The sequence below is a fragment of the Carex rostrata genome, chromosome 18 (assembly GCF_964058835.1).
Source record: "Carex rostrata chromosome 18, lpCarRost1.2, whole genome shotgun sequence".
In the NCBI taxonomy this organism is placed as follows: Eukaryota; Viridiplantae; Streptophyta; class Magnoliopsida; order Poales; family Cyperaceae; genus Carex; species Carex rostrata.
Window position 1 is genome coordinate 7,132,531 of NC_135935.1, and position 14,518 is coordinate 7,147,048.

Below are 14,518 nucleotides of genomic sequence, written 5' to 3' on the forward strand. Positions count from 1 at the left end.
AAGAGCATCTTTTGAGTTAATATATATTGGCTGTCTGATTGTAAATGGAGTTCATCCGACCTATACGTAAAACACAAGAGATCTTTATTATTAGTGTGGATTTAATTCACACAAATCTTAAAGCTGATCGGATGGTCCAGATGCATTAACTCAAAAGATTCATTTTTGAGTTAATGCAGAGGATATGATTGTACGAATTCAGAATCCCAAGCCTTTATCCATTATGTACTACAGGTTCTAGTTCAAAATATGAACTTTTAATCAATACAATAAATGAGGACTTAGATACTTATAAAGAAGTTAAATATGTTAATATTTCTTTCTATTTCATTCCATACCCTTCTATTCTTCACCTCCACTTTCTTCTTTTACTCTCCATCCAAACAGGGGTGTTGGCTATTCAAAATAGTTTGTTTTTTGTTTGAATGAGGTTGAATAACTAGAATAGTGAATTCAACTCTTTTGTCTTATTAGAATAATCTATTCTTATAAAAAAAATTGAATTTGACAATTATAATAAGACAAATAACAAAAGAGCTATTCTTATTTTGCAACCAAACATACCAATATTTTCTCTTCAAAAGACATTTAGCTAGTTGATTTAATTACAATTTCTCAAGGTATGTTTGTTAACTGGATGGAAGTCGCAAAAAATTATCATTACATTTGCATAGTATTGCTGTGCACACTCTTCAGAATGGGTACACATTTTGAGAGGACTGTTTTTTTTTTTTTTTTTTTTTTTTTTCATACAGAGTAAATATCATTTACATAATTGTTTTGAGCTCAATTTCAGTGCTATGAATAAAAAATAGCCCTGTCAAAATGTGTAACCTTTTAATTATAATCGTACAAAATATTAAACAGAGTTATATAAGTGCGAAAAAAATTAATTAAGAGTTTACAACAATAATATTGTTGTTAAAAATATACAGTCTAGGGTTACCATGCAATCATATTTTCAAATAAATACATATCATATGACAGCTGATTTAAAGTCGAAGGTAATTAGCTAATTAAGAGCTAATTAAGGATATAACTTCATAACAAATATGTAAAAAAAATATTGCCTCTGAAAGTCGGTTTAGATATGTCAAATCTTTGGAAATAGAGATATTTTGTGAAACATTAAAAATCAAGAGCAAGTAAAAAAAAAAATTCTTAATAGTATTTGGAGGTGCGTCAAAAATTAAATTCGATCTTGTTTGATTATTTTAAAAAGTCAGATTGATCTGAACTTGATCCGTTTAGTTCGAAAATCCAAACCTAATAATAATTTGAAGTTAGATTGGAGAGGAACCAGAAAATTCCGATATAGACCTAAAATTAAAAATGTCTAATATAATTAGGGATCTTTAAAATTAAGTCACCTCAACCACAAAATAAAACTGTAATCACTAAATTAGAAACAAACACTTGATATTAAAAGAGCTAAACTATATAAAAAGTTATAAAAATTAATAAATTTCAATATATATAATTAAATATTAAATTTATAAAAATAGTTTAGCCGCTCTAACATTAAATCTATATTCGGAATAAAGTCTAAAAAAACCCGCTCGACCTGACCTGAAATAATATAAAATCGAATACGACTCTACTCGACTAAATCAGAGGTTGTTCAAAATATAAATAACTATTTAAAGTCAAATTGACACAAATTAAATCTGTTCGATTGTCATCTTTAATTATAGCCTCGCTTGTTCGAGGGCCCTCTTTTTTTCCCGCCATTTTCAACAATCTCGATCCCTGGCGGTAAAGAATAGAACGTGTCGTGCCACGTGGCTGAGACTGATTGCTACAGTCCATAATATTTTGTCGGAGTCCGCATCGTCTGCATTAACTGAAAAGAGCATCTTTTGAGTTGATGAATCACGACCGTCTGATTGTAAATGGAGCTCATCCGGCTCCTGCCTATAATACAAGAGTCTTTAATATTAGTGTGGATCTAAATTTACACGAATCTTAAAGCTCATCGGATGTCCAGATATATTAACTCAAAAGATTCCTTTTTGAGTTAATGCAGAGGATACGAATTCATTTTGTATGAATGGGGTCCTCAGATGTATTTACTTCGGTGGACCCGGTACAAAAAATGACCAGCCCATGTTTTTTTAGTAATTTAACAATTTTAGATGGTAGACCGGGTGTATCTGAAATCTGATTCACGGCTTTACGCACATGCTTCCCTCTTTCCCGCGGAGGAATGCTAAAGGGGGCGGCGGAGAAAAGGAGGGAAATTTATTAGATACCAGAGACACAAGTGGCTCAGAGAAGGGAGGAGAAAGAGAGAGAGAGAATAGCCTCGAGATTCGTGCCATCCGAGATTCTCGTGCAACGGACTCCGGCGAGTCGGTACGTCACCGTTGGTGCAATGGAGGCCCAGTTTTTGCACTATTGCAAGGTCTCTCTCTCTCTCTGTATGTCCAGTATGCCATGTAGATTAAATTCGCATACTTTGTTTCTTAATTCAGGAAGCATTGCCATAGATCTGTATGCTTCTGAAGTTTTGAGCGATTTGGTTTTGGGAACTTTTTTTTTTTCTTGAGTCTCTACTCTAAGTTCACTGACTTCCGGGGTTTAACGCTAAACCTGAGGCATAGCTAAATAGTTAGAAAAACGATTTTCTGTCAAATTGGTTTCGGATGGGTTTTTCAGTAAATTACGAAGTGCTGAGATATTATGCCCTGAAATAGCGCTCATATTTAAAAAAAAGAAAGAAAAATGATGGCCTTTTAAATCGCCATAAATTAGTTGCTGATATATTACCTACCACCAGTGATTTGGTTCACGGGCCAGTTTGACTAAGTTTGATGAAAATTAAATCTTTCATGGTTTGTTTAGTGTTCAGTACCTCAAAGGAGGTACTGTTGAGGTCAAATTACAAAAAATGACAACAATGGAGGCTATTTGCTTTAAGTAGAATCTTAATTGCCCAGGTGAGTTTTATTGTACATGGATCACAGAGGTTTAATTAAGGACCACTGAGGTTAATTTTGCTAACACGTTGATTCAACAATTCTTACAAACTGAGGCTTAGTTGTCAAAAGAAGGTTCTGTTGCGCTAATCATTAGTAAATTTGTTGTTGATCCAATTGTATCCAGGTCAAGCTAGAGCTAGAAGAGAGCATGATCACAGAAGCTATGCACCTATATAGAGTGTCCAAACATATACTAACTTCCAGCTTATCTACATTTGGGAGTGGACTGGTAAAAAATATATATACACCTTTTTGTATTTGAAATGTAACATCTTCTCATATCTAGGGTCTACACACTATAGCACTGATTTTACATTTGGGCTTTAAATTTTTTAATTTTCAATCAGTTCCAAAAAAGTTTTAGCTGTTATTGTTAATCATGCGAACTCCAAAGCCATCTATATCATTCAAAAATGGCAATTTGGGTTTTAGTAGTCTTAGCAAGTAAGGAGAAACCAATTAATCATAAGATTTGCTTTTGTCTACTTGGATTTATTTTCTTGTTGATGAATTATTTACTTCCATATTTAAATCTGGTGTTTTTTCCTTTGCAAATGTGTAGCCAGAGGAGATGGAGAAATATTGGTGGGCATTTATTGTGCACTGTGTGATCAAGCTAACCAAAGAGAGGTCAGAGAAAGAAAACCAGGCTACTGTTACACTCTGCCAGATTGTGAGGGCATTTCAGCTCAAGTAATTTCTCTCTCTTCCTCCCTCCCTCTCTCATTTTTGTTTTTGTTCATATTTTAACAGGGTTGTACCATATTGGTAATTTTTTTGTACTGACATCGATTTTTCCTTTTCATCCCATACTTTCTGTACGATATTATAACTTTCAAAAGACATAATGTGACCTTGCTAATTTTTGAAAATTTGTTTCTTATCTGAATTTAACAGCATTGTAGATTTTTTCAAAGAGTTTCGTCAGTTTTGTCTCAAAGCCGGATATATTTTGACAGGCCTCTATGGTTCTGATTGGCAGAAGAGACTCGAGGTATTGAACAAATTCCTTCTTTCAGCCTGCTGTACAATTACCTGACCTGGATTACCCTGAAATTAACTGATTGCTAGACAATAACCTCAAGGAAACAGAAAGAAGTCATTGGAATTAAAACAATTAGATATCAATTGGACGCTAAACTTGTACCTGTTTTGATCTGGTACCCATCCTAAAGTATTTTACCAGACTCAACTGTTATGGTACCAAAACATGCCCTAATATTGCCATAACTAACAATTAATATAACAAAACATCAAATTTTCTTTTTCTTTTCCATAGCTGGAGGAGATGCAAGCCAATATTGTCCATTTGAGCCTACTAAGCAGGTAATCTTTTTTTTTTATTTAAATTTAAATTGAACCTTTTGGTGATCGGCCCAAGGGTAATTGAGTTATTTCTATCAAGATGTGGTTATATTTTTTTTGCCTTTTTTTTTTCCTGTCAAGACGTGGTTCTATTTATACATGGAAAGCATCACAAGTGTCATAGGCCTGTATGTATTGTCACGACACATGTGCATAGCATATTGTACCAAAGTGTAAAGAGGACAATATCCTCACTTACTAATTCTTGATTATATATTATCAGGTATTACAGGCGTGCATATGAGGAGCTATTTGTAACAAATGAAGCAAATGGTTTCAGCAACGAGGAGATGTCGGACCGGTACCGTTTTGGGTGGTTACTATTTCTGGTTCTCAGAGTTCAGGCTCTAGGCCAGTGCAAGGATCTTGTCACCTCCACAAATGGGCTAGTCTCTGTGTTGGTGAGTCATTTATTATAATTTCTTTAATAGGATACTAATATTTTTTTTGGAAAGCACTTTTTCCATCATATTTGCATCAAATCTACACAGAACTCGCATGTTTAAAATTAACACCCGGTGTTCATGAGATTATATGCGAACAATACCCACCTGTTGGAATTAAATTGATTTGTCATACTAAGTCAACCAAAAGTTTGCTAAAGCATCTCTTGTCTTTTCCATATGCTCAAAACTTGTTTTTACGTGACAAAGCCATGTCTAACTTTTGTCGGCTTGATGTCTAGCTTAATTTGGGATCATTAGGAGTGGGAGAGAACCTGCTCGCTCTTAAAGGATATATGTTGTGGATCAGTCTAATAGTTAAATGTCATGTGCCAATTACCCTAAGATGTTGAATTGGAAAAATGAGAAATGGTGCTGTTATCACTAGCTATGTAATGCTCAGTTTATTTTGGATGAGACTTCTCTTATTAAGAGCGAGTGCTATACATGACCATTCACAAATTTTCAAGAGCATATATACTATATTGAGGTTTTGTAGGTGACAAAAGGATATTTTCCTGCAATAATTTGTTGCCTGATGTACATTAAACATGTAGGTGTTGCTTACAATGCACATGCCGGTGCATTTAAGAACCTTCAGATTCAGTAATGCGTCACTTTTTGGTATTTATTATTTCTCTATATTATCTTACAATTCTGGTATTTCATTGGCTCACTATACATTCATTTTCTACAATGTTACAACTGAGGCCCCAATTTTTCTGCTTATAACATGTTTTGCTAGCAAAGGAAGTCTGTTAAACTCCTACACCTTTAAGATATTGAGAATTTCATCTGTGTAACATTGAAGCATCCATAAGTAACCTTTTCAACTTACTGCTGGGATCTTGTTCTTATTACTTCATTATCTTTGTATCATCCAAAAGTATATTTGCTTATTCAAGTCTGCCATATTGATAGTTTTACGAAAGTAAGCAAAGGTTATATTGGTACTTAAAAGTATCATTTGCTTTTTCATACTTCATTCAAAATACATGGTTTTTGTAAGCTACATTTGTTAGCAAGGACTGGTCCATCCTTACATTTCCACACAAAAAAAAGATAATTATTACCAAGTATTGCAATTTTGCTCTTGTAAATTCAAGTTTTGGGAAAGCGCTGTTTAGTTAAAATTCTATAGTTTGAGTGGCTCGCTTTTAACAACCTCTTTAGATCCATTGTGCTTGCTTTTCTCATTTTAATATGGTTTATTGTTTAGCTAAGAAATCAGACAAGGGCATCGACGTAGTTTCATCATTTTGCAATAAGCACAACACATCAGAAGATGAATTGAGGAGTACTCTGGAAAAGACCAATCGTCTGATAGAGAATCTTTTGAAGAAGAAACCAAGCCCAATTTCTGATTACCTTGAAAAAGAAGCCCTAGATTCCATAGATCCAGGTACACAATAATGCTCCTGTTATGACATGATTATATGTTTGCTCTTGCTGTCGATGGATGCTCCACATTAGAGATAGGGGTTGCAATTTGTTGCCTGAATACTTTAAGAAAATTTGTAATTGGTCCTCTCAACCTGACCTGCCTAGGGTCAAGAAACGTGATATGGACTGGGTCCATAAACCTGTCACGTCAGGTGTCTCACTTCACTGCCAGCCATAGGGTTAGAAATTCTGAGATCCTGACATAGTGGACTCATCTGGTTAGCCCAAACCAGGTTGGTCTAGGGTGTATATAAGAATGTAGAACCCTAAAGCTACCTCGCTCTGTCAGCTTATTTGTGGAGCAACTAACTGTTGAGTAAACCAATTTTTAAACAGAACATTTGACTTACTTTGAGGGTCTCCTGGAGGAGAAATCATGCAAGTTGAGTATAGAGTTATTAGAAAAGGAGTATGACTGTGCAATCAAATATAAAGGAGAAATAGATGAGCGAGTTTTTCTCAACGAGGAAAATAGTATTCTTGGCAGTGGAAGTCTTTCTGGCGGCGGTCTTAATATCTCTGGATCAAAGGTCGGTCTCTCTCTCTCTCTCTTTGAAAACCTTGGCAATGGGGTCGGTTTCTCTCTCTCATGCACAAACACAGCCAGACAAGTCTCAAGAAATTCATAGCATGTTTATAGTCAACTAAAATTATGGCAATTATTTCAAATTTCTCTTAATAGCTGAGACTGTTTAATTTGTTTAATTTTTTTATTGCAGCTTTTGATATATTTGTATTTTAATTTGTATTGACAACTGCAACTAAATAGTAGAAAAACCATGAAACAGTAAAAGTGATAAAAATTAAATGTTAAACCTCATTTGAAGTGTTGATTGTTAAAGCCTGTCTCAATTAACACTGCTTTGCGGTATTTACCTCAAAACAAGTGAAATAGACAAGGCAATTTTGTGCACAAGGAGCTGAGAAATTTTGCTCCAAGTGCAAGTGATGAGAAACCACATCTGCCTTCAATTGATCGATATCGTGTGAAGGATTTGCTAATTTTCTCTTTGTTTCATCTTATTGCATTGTGATGTACAGAGAAAATGTGATTCATTTGCTTCGCCGGTAAAATCTGTCAGCAACGCAATGTCCCCACATTGTGGGCCTAGGCCCACCTCTCCTTCGACCACAGTGCACCACCTGTCACCCTTCACCCCAGTGAGCACGGCCATGACAACTGCCAAGTGGCTCCGCACTTCCATCTCCCCTCTTCCTTCCCAACCCTCCCCTACCCTCCTAAAGTTCCTCTCTTCTGATCTTAGTGCCAATATAACCAGACGTGCTGAAATGATCCTTAGGTCAATCTTCAACCCCACAAGTAGGTTGGACCCAATCTGGGCAGAGCAGAGGAAAACTGAGGCCCAAAAGCTGTACTACAAGGTACTTGAAGCCACATGTCTAGCTGAGTCAGGTCTCCGGAATGGTTCCAAGGTGGCAGATCTGGTACCACTTCTGGCAAATGAGAGGTTTCACAGGTGCATGTTGGCGTGCTCTGCTGAGCTGGTACTTGCCACTCACAAGACAGTTGCTCTCATGTTTCCGGCTGTTCTAGAGAAAACAGGCATAACAGCTTTTGATATGAGTAAGGTTATAGAAGGGTTTGTGAGACATGAGGAGACACTGCCAAGGGAATTGAAGAGGCACTTAAATGGATTGGAGGAGAAACTTCTAGAAAGCTTAGCATGGGAAAAGGGGTCAGCCTTGTACAACTCCTTGGTTGTGGCAAGACCAGGACTTGCTGGTGAAATACACAGGCTTGGGTTGTTAGCTGAGCCGATGCCATCTCTTGATTCAATTGCAGCCAACCTGAACTTGACACATGGCAGTGTTGGCCTCCCGCCATTGCCATTTCCAAAGACAGACTATTTATCTGGTTAGTACTAAATATACTATAGCACCCTGTGTACATATACAAAGACATGCATAGAAACCCTAATTTCTGTTGTTATTGTTTTTTGATAAAAAAGGGGACTTGCGGTCACCGAAGAGGCCGCGTGTAGAACAGCGAAGTCTACTAGTTGATCAGACCCAATTAAAATCGCCATTAAGAGAACAGCTTCAGACAGTTTGTAGTCCCCTCAAATCAAAGCTATTGCCACTTCAATCTTCTCTTGCAAGGTTGCTGATTATCTCATTTTTATTTATGTATATGGTTTTGCATACCACTCTGGGCAGTAGTGCTAATAACTTTTATGTTGAGCATTTGCCAGACATTAGAGGGGTAATCAAAATAGACATGGCAGAACTTATTGTAACTGTTTGGTGCTCTGTCGGTCTCTTCCTTGTGGTTTCCATACATTAGGTTTATAGTTATGTTCTATATCTGGTTGAAAAAATCTGCAAAGAAGCACAAATGGGTCCTTAAAAAAGGAAAACTATGAGGTCTCCAACCAGAAAATATCAACAAGTAAACAAAACCTTGGTCTGAAATTGTTGCTTGAAATTTCAATTAGTACTTGGCTTAGAATAATGGGAGGATTTATTTGTACCTCATGGAGGTGCCCGAATCAACTTGATGGTTATCCACACCATAGAACTTCAAAACATGGTCTGTACAGTCTCTTTCCCATTTTTTCAAACGAGCTAAACAGTAAGAGAAAATGAATGTTGGGTGGCTACTGTTAAAGACATCAGGATAGGAGGGTATAGATTTTGTTTTTACATGTTTAATATGGGTAAATCTATAACATGATATTGTAAGAATTTAAAGTTGGAGAGTGATAAGAACATAATAACAAGTTTGTATGCAGCCCAACAAGGCCAAATCTAGCAGGAGGTGGCCAAACTTGTGCAGAAACCGGCATTGAAATTTTCTTCTGCAAGGTATGATTCTTGAATTTACTCTATTATATAGCATTTTCTGCCTTAAATTCAAGTATTCCATCCCAAGTTGACCATTTCCGCTGAAGTATTCTTCTTTCGAGTTTGAAGTTTTTGCATTGACTGGGCCTATGTAATGGCCTCAAAATGCAATTAATTTAAGGAAATTGCGACTTTCATGAAAGTATTTTCTGTTGCAAGTTGAGAATTTAGCACAGTGAGAAAGTGCCAAATATCCCATTAGCAATTTCATATGCTTTGTTTACATTATTGCAGGACATGGGTGTTCAACAAAATTTCTATCAAACACCAATTGTGCTTATGCTCAATTAGTTTAAAGTCGGTTTTAATTTGAAGTATAGGTTTCTTTTCTGGCAATAATGAAAATAGAGGGCTTCTTTTGTAAGATGCCTTGGACTTTTCATTTGACTAATTTTATAGACAATTGATGTAGATCTCAAAGCTGACGGCAATAAGGATAAGAACAATGTGTGAGAGAATGGGACTATCTCAAGATGTATCGGAGAAAGTGTTTTGCCTTGTGCAAGGAATTCTTACACAAAATACATTTCTTTTCTTCAACCGCCACATTGATCAGATTATCTTGTGTAGCATATATGGTGTCTCTAAGGTATGTTTTTTTATTTGTTTACCTCCTTCAGAACTTAAAGTACGTGGTTTGTCCTTCTTAACTTGTCAAGAAAAGTAAAAAACTAATAGTATTAAATGGCCAAGTCCAGCTTGATTATCTTGTGTTGCATTTTAGGCATTAAGAAAAAAAGGGAGGCAAAACCCTTTTTCATAGGGGTAAAAACAAAAGGGACATTTAGTATGGGGGGCCTTATAGTGACACAGTAAGGAAATTGTCATTCAAGGCCATTTACAAACCAAATCACTTTAATATTTGAAAGTGGGGGTCAGAATTTGTGATATGTGTATAGCTTGTATTTTGTGCGATTCACGGGGCACGCAAAATAGCCTTTGGTCCTCTTCCCTTAGGTATGGTAGCTTAGTTTGACCAGCTCCTGCACCTTGGTCTAAACTTGATATCATGATGTTTTGGAAAGATCAAATGGAAAGCAAATTTTCAACGACTACTTCTTTGTATTTATATGATACAATTCTGTGTTTTTTTTTTGTGTAGATCTCTAACTTAAGCTTGACTTTTAAGGAGATTATATTCAACTACAGAAAGGAACCACAATGTAAATCTCAATCGTTTCGTAGTGTCTTCATTCATTGGCCTTCTCGAAGCAATACTGGGGTATGTACCTTATGGACTTTAGATATGTTAGATTGACAACAAACTATTTACGACAACTATTTAACACCTATTGAAATAAAAAATTAAAATTGTTGATATGTTCTCTATTGTTTAGATAGGCCACACACTAACTTTGGTGTAGTTTGAAAGTCTTTTGGTCATTCATCAAGTGAATTGAAAAATTAACGACTCAATCTATCAGCAATTGATTAGTTGCCAAATGATTCTCAAATTGTATGAAATTTATTTCAATTTAGATTAATTTGGTTGTCGTTTTTTAGAGTTGTTAAATAAGATTGGTTGCCAATATCTCTTCCAAACTGTTTATCTTTTAAGGCTTATTCTGCATTTTCACCCGTGTACCAATCCAGATTTTCATAGATGCTCCTTTTACAAACTAGTATATAAGTTCCATGCAATATATATCTTGTACAACTGTACATATGGTTTATTGGCGGAGTCATGTATTGCTAGGGTGGGCATTTGCTCCTCCCTACTAAATAATTGGATTAATGTCTTTTCTTTTGCTTTAATGTTTTAGAATAAAAATGCAATATCTGCTTTACCAAAAAAGGTTGGAGATTATATCCCATGAGAAATTAGGATTTGTTTTGGCCCACTCTTAAAATGTTTTCTGGTTTCGCCCCTGTATCCACTGGGTTAGTACATGTTTTTTTATGCAAAAAAGCTCTCATAAATGTATCTAACTTGTGTAAATTATTTTGGAAATAGAAAACTGGAGTGGAGTATGTTGATATAATAACCTTCTACAATGAGGTGTTTGTTCCTACCGTCAAGCCTTTGCTAGTTGAGCTGGGCCCAACCTGTCAGAAACGTAACAATAAACCTGTTGAAGAAAGAAGCACAGCAAATGGTACGTGGGAGATAGATATAACCACTGTTGGGTTGTTCTGTAGCATTGACTGTTCAGCAACTTTTGTTGCATCTTGACTTTTGTTGGTAGCATAAAGATTGAAAAGGCAGCACAAAAACCAACAGAAATTCCTAATGCAGGGGTCAGCTTTATTTAATTTCAGGCCAAATATATGCACTATAGCCTCCCTTTACCCATAAAAGAAAAAAAGAAAGAAAAGAAAAGCGTTAGAACATAAAAAAGCCATGCCTCTGCAATGGGGCCAGCTCTTGGCCAACTGTTTTTCAGTGGTGCATTGTCATAAAAATGATCTCTTCTCTATTTTTCTGTTCTTTCTATACAGGAGGACAACAACTGCCTGGGTCTCCTAGGGTATCAAATTTCCCAAACATTCCAGATATGTCTCCGAAGAAAGTTTCTGCCTCCCACAATATCTATGTCTCTCCTCTTAGATCATCCAAGGTTTAATTTATAATCTCATGTAGAAAACCCTTACTACAGCTGTCAGATATAGTACCAGTGGCATGCTGGTAGATCTCCTTGGTGATTTCTCTATTGGGCATTCAAACTTGTCTAGCATGCCAATACACTTCACACCAGTCAGTAATGGTACACTAAATGGGTGGGTGGGGACCACATCCTGGATGGATTGGAAATTTTTTGTTCATTTACTTTAGACCTTGGACTTCTTTTGAATAGAAATACTCTTTTCCAGAATTCCTCAATGGATAATTGTAATACTGGCAAATTTTGAATAGTTTTTTTCCATGTCTATTGCAGATGGATTCCTTATGTTCCCCTAGCTCCAAGAGTTACTATGCATGCGTGGGGGAGAGCACACATGCGTATCAAAGTCCTTCAAAGGATTTGACTGCCATAAATAACCGCCTCAGTTGGTATGTGCATCCATTGTTTTCAGTATTTTGATTTAGTGTGAACGTGTTCCTAGTACCAAATCCTTGCGTTTATATATTCGGTATCTTCTAGGACAAAACAAGAAAAGAAAGATATCTATTTGAGTATTTCATGGTAGCTTTCATTGTTTAACCCTGCAAAACCTTAGAATTATATATCCTTTGAATAGATATCACATACAGGATTGAAGGCATCATTATTTTGTAGAGGTGCATGAGTAGGGTGATATAGTAGTCTTGAGGTTTTTTCAGAGCTATGTAAGAAATTGTGTCAGTGAGATAAGAAAACAAAAAGAGATGCTCAAGCACATCACACGTAATATGTTACTGGAAGTATAATTTCATCTCTTTTCATATCCCCTATCAATGGTAGTCTGGAGATGTCAAATTTTTCCTAAATTCCCTTTTGAAACAAAAAATGTCTCACATTTATGTACTTTTATGATTTGACAGTGGGAGAAAAGTCCATGGAAAGTTGAACTTTGACATGGTGAGCGATTCAGTTGTTGCTGGCACCTTTGGGCACCAAAATCCTATCAAGATCAAGAGTGAACCGCATGTATAAAAAACTAACTAGCTGACATACCACTTTAGTATAGCTTCTTTATCAGCTTTTGGTCTTATTTATTGGGAGTCCTTGTGTGAGCTGCATTTTTGTTTATTCTATTGTCTTTTCCTTTATGATATCTGTATGCGTGAAAGCAACCCCTTGAACTCCCGAAAGTACTTAGGCTTTGTGCTAATGAAATGTAGTTAGCTAATATCTGTTGTATGGACATGTTAATTAAAGTTGTTAATTTAATTACTCGCTGTTGTGAATTTGGGACATTTGAAAACCATTCTGGTGTTCTTTTGTGAAGAGAATTTTCATCCAAGTTTTTGGTTTAAGCATTTGGGATCAAAGTAGTTACAGCAATGTTGTGCAAATTAAGGGTTTTTGAATGACATGTCGGTTTGCCGTCATGTAATGGGCCTCGTATCCCTAAAGTTGTTTCCATTGGAGTTTAACTTATCAGCACTTTGACACAACAATTTGTGCTGTGGAACGCGTAATTTCACTCTGGTAAGACATTCAACATCCATCAGAAAGCGAATTACCATCATAATTTTACTTTTGACAGCAACTACAGTCATGTTTCAATTTTTTGCTCCTGTGAATTTGATCGATCATTTTTTGGGGTGATGAGGTATACGTTGTAGCTTGATTTTTTTTTTTTTAAAATAGAAACAAATTTAATATTTATAATGAAACAAGTGCTATTGATTTGGATTCTACAAAAATATTTTTAATATTTTTAATGGATCTGTAGGATCGGTGGAGGCATAAAAATATTTTATGACTCACCTATACAATCTAACTATAGAAATTACTAATAAATGGTTTCACCGATTCTGCGGATCGGTGGAGCAAACATGTTTGTCTTGACCGATGCCTCTTTTTATATAAATCAAATCAATGATACTTGTTCCATTAAAATATGTTGAAATATTTAAAATTGATTCTATTTTAAAAAAAAAAAAAAATCTTGTAGCTTTCTTGTAGCTATTACTGTTGTTGTTCAAGATCGCAGGTGCTCAAATATACCCTAAAAGGTAAAAATTTTAGTGTACTCATGGAAACTTTTAAAAATAGCTAATTTCTCTATAAAAACATCTTAATATTCTATATTTCTTTGTACGTTCTTCCTTTTATTCCCCTTCTATTCAATAAATTTATTTTTAAGACAAATATATCCCTTTCTTTCAAATAAAAATGTTCTTTTAAATTAGCAACACAATTGAAATTCAATCTACTGTAATTCAAGCATATCTTGTGATACTCGGCAAATTCGATACATGCCATCATGCGTCAAAACTAGAACCAAAAAGAAAAAAAAAAGCCATGTCTGCGCTATGCCTCCATTAGACCATTACTCTCTGTCTTGCTCGCAACTCTCTCTCCATCGCTCTGTCCTTTCACAACTCTGTTTCTGATTGGGTTAAAACATGTTTCTGTTTCTGATTGGGTTAAAACATGTGATTACTAATTTTGTTCTCTTCCCAACTCAACATTTTCTATAGAAGTGGGAGCTTATGATGTTAGTATGAGTTGCAGTTGAGAGAGAAAAGAACCCACCAAAGCTTCTCTTTCTCTTCCTCTCTGAGTGTGAAGAGTAGGTAAAGAAAGAAAGTGATTTGTTAGAGGAGCAGAGAAAATCGGAGGTTTTCATTCCTATTAGACATACTGACACTGGAGATACTTGAAGACTGGAGACGATTATCAAGACAAGGACAAGCAATTATAGCAGAGGATTGACTATGTGCTTTCGTTTGCTACATAAGGTCTTGTAATCAAACAGTGTAAAATAGATTGAGAAATACAATTCATTCAAATCCATTATCTTGCAATTATTGTATTAATTCCAAAATAG

The 14,518-nt window shown here is 35.5% G+C and overlaps 1 protein-coding gene across 3 annotated transcripts; it reads left to right on the forward strand.

The window, feature by feature from the left end:
- Positions 1 to 2,201: 2,201 nt before the first annotated feature.
- RBR1 (retinoblastoma-related 1) lies at positions 2,202 to 12,946 on the forward strand. 3 transcript variants are annotated; one of them, XM_078319530.1, is made up of 18 exons: positions 2,202 to 2,404; positions 3,106 to 3,210; positions 3,544 to 3,674; positions 3,879 to 3,975; positions 4,261 to 4,307; positions 4,570 to 4,747; positions 5,347 to 5,413; positions 6,009 to 6,191; positions 6,569 to 6,762; positions 7,274 to 8,108; positions 8,203 to 8,353; positions 8,986 to 9,058; positions 9,510 to 9,686; positions 10,200 to 10,319; positions 11,052 to 11,193; positions 11,537 to 11,655; positions 11,974 to 12,089; positions 12,561 to 12,946. In XM_078319530.1, the coding sequence occupies exons 1-18, from the start codon at positions 2,375 to 2,377 to the stop codon at positions 12,670 to 12,672; spliced, it is 2,877 nt and encodes a 958-aa protein (XP_078175656.1). In that variant the 5' UTR covers positions 2,202 to 2,374; the 3' UTR covers positions 12,673 to 12,946. The 3 variants fall into 3 exon arrangements, 2 of the variants coding, with proteins under 2 accessions (XP_078175656.1, XP_078175657.1); XM_078319531.1 differs by having other exon boundaries at positions 2,248 to 2,404; positions 11,540 to 11,655; XR_013516031.1 differs by lacking the exon at positions 11,537 to 11,655 and having other exon boundaries at positions 2,244 to 2,404; positions 12,561 to 12,701.
- The last annotated feature ends 1,572 nt before the right edge of the window (positions 12,947 to 14,518 follow it).